This window comes from Pollicipes pollicipes, unplaced genomic scaffold (assembly GCF_011947565.3).
Source record: "Pollicipes pollicipes isolate AB1234 unplaced genomic scaffold, Ppol_2.1 Scaffold_7262;HRSCAF=8765_pilon_pilon_pilon, whole genome shotgun sequence".
Classification (NCBI taxonomy): domain Eukaryota; kingdom Metazoa; phylum Arthropoda; class Thecostraca; order Pollicipedomorpha; family Pollicipedidae; genus Pollicipes; species Pollicipes pollicipes.
Genome location: NW_023597055.1, coordinates 7,412,344 through 7,416,767, shown reverse-complemented (window position 1 = coordinate 7,416,767; position 4,424 = coordinate 7,412,344). Strand labels below are relative to the sequence as shown.

The 4,424-nt window shown below is 54.7% G+C and overlaps 1 protein-coding gene across 1 annotated transcript in view; it reads right to left on the bottom strand.

Moving 5' to 3' along the window:
* Positions 1-693: 693 nt before the first annotated feature.
* Positions 694-4,424, bottom strand: part of LOC119114170 (clumping factor A-like) — a 32,116-nt gene continuing 28,385 nt past the window's right edge. Inside the window, exon 5 of the mRNA XM_037238377.1 lies at positions 694-887. Coding sequence (XP_037094272.1) covers positions 694-887 — 194 coding nt within the window. The remainder of the gene's footprint in view (positions 888-4,424) is intronic.

The following is a 4,424-nucleotide window of genomic DNA, read 5'->3' as shown; positions in this document are numbered from 1 at the left end:
CCACTTGTCCGGCCGAGTAAGAGCCCTCGCACGCCTCGGTGGCCAGCAGGAACTTGTCCGGGTGGTTGTTGTGCGTGTCGGTGAGAACGCTGGCCGGCGTGTCCAGGTCGCTGGTACCATTGCACGGCGATGCCGGCCACGAACGCCCGCCGCCCGCCTCGTCAGCCAACACCGTGTCGGCCCAGTCGGGCAGCAGGCTCCGCTGGTCGTCCAGGAGTCATCACCATCGTCTCGTTGAACGTCGGCGGAGGCGCGCAGGGGTCGGCCCCAGGTTATCGCGCACTCCAGGTCAGCTGGGTGTCCGCCGTCCAGCCCATGGTATTCCACGCGCCCGGGTGAGACCACTCCGTTTGTGGGCTCGTTCTGCGTGGTCAGTGCGCCCACGAAGACGCCGGCCTCCTTGTATGCCTTCATGAAGCGCATGTGGTAGTCAGCCCACAGTTGGAAGTACTCGGGCTTCAGCGAGCCAAGACCGGTAAGGTTGTTGTTGGTCTTCATCCACGCGGGGCGCCGACCAGGCCGATCCGAACAGCCTCAAGCTGCCGCCCGACATATTGTGAGCGGTCAGAATGTGCGGGATCTTCAGGAGGGTGTCCTCCTCGGTCAGCGCGAAGTTCTCTAGCTTGTCATCACCGGACGTCGTCATAGGTGTACGGACGGGTGGAAAAGTCACAACCTCCGATCGGGAGCGACCTATCGTAGCGCAGGCCATCGGCGCGAAGTAGAGTGCAGCAGCTGCGCCTGCACGTCCTCCGGCAGGCTGTTGATGTTGACGCCCGCCGCCGCGTCCGTGAAGGCGCCGCCAAAGCCAAGCAGGCGCTGGCGCAAGTCCCCCTGGCCCAGATTCAGTGTGAGCCGCGGCCGGCTGGGGTGGGCCATCGCTTCCACTGGCAGAGGAGACGACGACAGCGGTCGCCGGCGCGCGAGGAGGTCACCACCGTGGCGTTGGCGCCATCGCGGGGGTCAGGCTCGGAAACGGGGTCACAGTAGGTGGCGTTGCACACGCACACGACGCTATCACCTTCGAACTGCAGGGGCGAACACGGCTGCGCGTCGGCGCCTGACCCCGCCGCCGCCGCCGCCGCAAGGCGACAGCAGGCAAACCCCCCCACAGACAGTGCGTCAACGTCGCCATCGCCATCAGCACGTTCAGGCGGCAGTGATGTCAACTCTCCCGAGCGCCCGGTTTTGACAGAACTACAGAAGCCGGCTGTCGCTTTCCCAGCGTCGGTACCGCTTCCGTATCTGATAGCGCCGCGGCCGAAACCGCAGACGCGGAAGGCTGAAACGCGCCGGGGGGTGTTTACACGCGCGTGTCTCGTCACACTGATGCGATACTCCGAGCCCAGTTGCGCCGATAGACACGTGGCGAACGGCTGGTGAGTGCGGTTGTTCTTCAGGGCTGGTGGCCGTTTTTTCCGACGAAATTTACCACTTTTGAGGCCAGGGGCTCGCCGAATATTCCGCAGGGCTTTTAGCGGATAGCGCTGCTGGCGGCACAGCGGATTTTTGGGGCTTTCAAAACAACAACATCAGAAAATGGCTAATTTTCAGGTCCTAGAGAGCTGTATAAGATTTCTGTTCTGTAACAAATTATATTTACCGGCAGTAAATATCTCCAGAATTATGTAAACCTTCAGATGTGTAACGGCATTAATTCTCCAGAATGCTTAAAAGACTCTATGACGAGAAAAGCACGAGAAGGCAACTAAACCTCCTGGGAAATGGCTCATCCACCTTATTCCATCTTTTCCATCGGAATCTTAAGTATGCCTGGAGTCCGAAATGCTATCCGAAGCTTCCTTAAAAAGTCGCCTTCAGCGTCTCACCACCTGCCAGTTGCATCAAACAGTACTGGATCGCAAGGCGAATGCCCTACTTTTTGATTGGTTTAGGCGACCATCGGACGACGTCCGTACTCGTTTCTCAGTGGTGAACTATCACGTACATTTCTGGACCCCACTACCATGAATTCGTCCTCCGACGCGCACAGTATACAAGCCGCGCCATTGATAACGCCGCGCATGCTCTAACACCTCGTCCGGGCTCGATGACGCAAGACCGCTGTTGGTTGTGTGTGTGGACCTTGTGGTGCGAGTGGTGGTGCGTGCAAGTGAACAAAAAAATAGAAGCTGTGTTTGACAAGATCTCTCTTTTCGTTGGACTCGCGAGAAAGACCTGGCACAGGCACGGTCTCTGTCTCTGTCAAGGTCTTCACTAGTAACAACCTATCACGCAAACAGTCCAGAAATTTCCTGCAGTTCAATTAAACAACCAAAAGGGCCAATTATATCGCCAGTATTTTGGCTGTGGTGACAAAAAGATGCATTATTTTGATACATAAAACAGTATTATTGTACCATTGTTTATCTATAGCCCAGCAACAGACATGCCAAACCATCATCTTACTCATCACAGCCTAAGCTGGTATGCACTCTCAATAAACGCGTGTCTTCCACCATAACACAAAACATATGATAACTAGCGGAGTAGTCAGACGCGGCAGAGCAGGAACCAATCACAAGGGGATTGATGAAATCACATGTCCTAAAATGGCAAAAATTGACCAAGATTTGTGAGTGTGGTAAATGGGTTTTATGGGCACGTCGACTACAGCGGTCATTACTGCGCGACCACTTTTCGGTTGCCACCACACCACGCAAGAATTTTGGCGTTAAACGATGAATAGGATGCGTAAGAAATAGTTCTACTGAAAATCCAGGCCAGAGGCCGCCCGCTCCTTTGCCACTCCGTTTATTGAACACATGACACTGTCATTCCAGACGGCCAAACGGACGCAGGCGCATTTGTACCACAATGATGAATGTTGTACCACAACGCTGCGAATCTGGAAGCACTTTAAGAGAAGTGCCTACGTCATGTAGCGTCTTGTCTGAGGTAACTAGCGCGGCATGATTTTCTGTCTCGATGGTTAACCATGGAATCCGAACAGTCCTCCGGGCAGCGCGCCCACGCTTCCTAACAGATGGCGGACGCGGCAAGAAGCCGAACTGACCGACGCCGGGCTAAAGACGCTTCCAACTGGCCTGAAACTGCCTCCAACAGGCTTGAAGCTGCCCCCAACAGGCCTGAAACTGCCCCCAAAAGGCTTGAGACTTCCCCCAACCGGCCTGAAATTTCCCTCAGCCGGTCTGAAGCCGCCTCCACTTGAGCCGAAACCGCTTATAAAAGGCAAAAAACCGCTTCCAATTTGTCCTGATCCAACAAAACCTGGTCTATGGCCGGCTCCAAATTGGTAGCCTCCAAACGGTGCATAACCACCAACAGGACCAAATGAATGCGACTGCTCACCACCTCCCACCACTGGCTTCGGACCCTCGAACACGGTGGAGCCAGGGCCGAAGTTATGGAGGCCGGAACTCGTACTGGGGCTGAACCTCGCCTCGATGTTTGCGTCAACGGTGCGGCCAGCTTGCTGTCGCCGGATGACGTGAAGGTTGCTGACGCCGTCGTGATCCGCCTGCGAGCCCGACGACGTAGAGCAGCAGCAGCATCGGCTTCATCCTGCTCTGGAACCGACGAAGAAATCAGCGGCTTGTGGTTTGGGGTTTAAAACCAGATTTGTTAAGAGGAATCTTGTGCTTGAAAATGTGCAATGCGTGATCGTTTGCACTTTTGACTTATGGACTCACTTGCCTGGTGTTTTGATTTCACAGCGTACAAGGAATGATTCATAGCTTCTGGAGTACCTTTTACGCAGCAGTTTCAATACCCAGGCGCCACCCTTGGGCCGTGGCACGGTAGCTGGCTGTTGTTCTTTTAAGTCCAAAGTGATCAATGCCAGCGCTTGGTGAATCATCAACCGGCATACATGTCAATGGACACGATGCTACGTTTCACATGTGGCTATCCGAGATTACTGCGAAGAAACATACCGTACATTCCCCAAAATGACACAAGCTCAGTGCAGATGTTACCGGGGCCGTGTCGCGGAATTCCCAATTAGCACAGAATTGCTTCATTGTTCACGTAAAAGGCCACTCGTTGGCCGTTACGAAAAAATCACGTTTTTGCACCAAGTAGCAAGGCCATGAACCGGAGCCGGCCTGCAAGCCTTACCCGACTTCATTGGCGGCTCTGCCAGGACGACTGATCGCATCAACCGGCAGGATTGTTTTATAGGCTGGGCTGACCTGTTGCAACTTTGGCTGGAAATTTTGCCCGCATCGTGACCCAGTGCCTGGAAGCGAGACAAGAAATACCACAGTTCAGGACGGGAGGTATGACAAAACCCAAGACAGGGACCAGGCGGCTAGGTCAATGTGCAGGGAGCCACCGCAACCACTGAATGTGGCGCCATGCTGAGTTTGGTGTCGAGTGAACTGACGGCAATGGGAGATCATTATCCACGTTTAAAGGGCATAGGTGCATGCACAGCTGGTAGCACGGAATCACAAACCTTT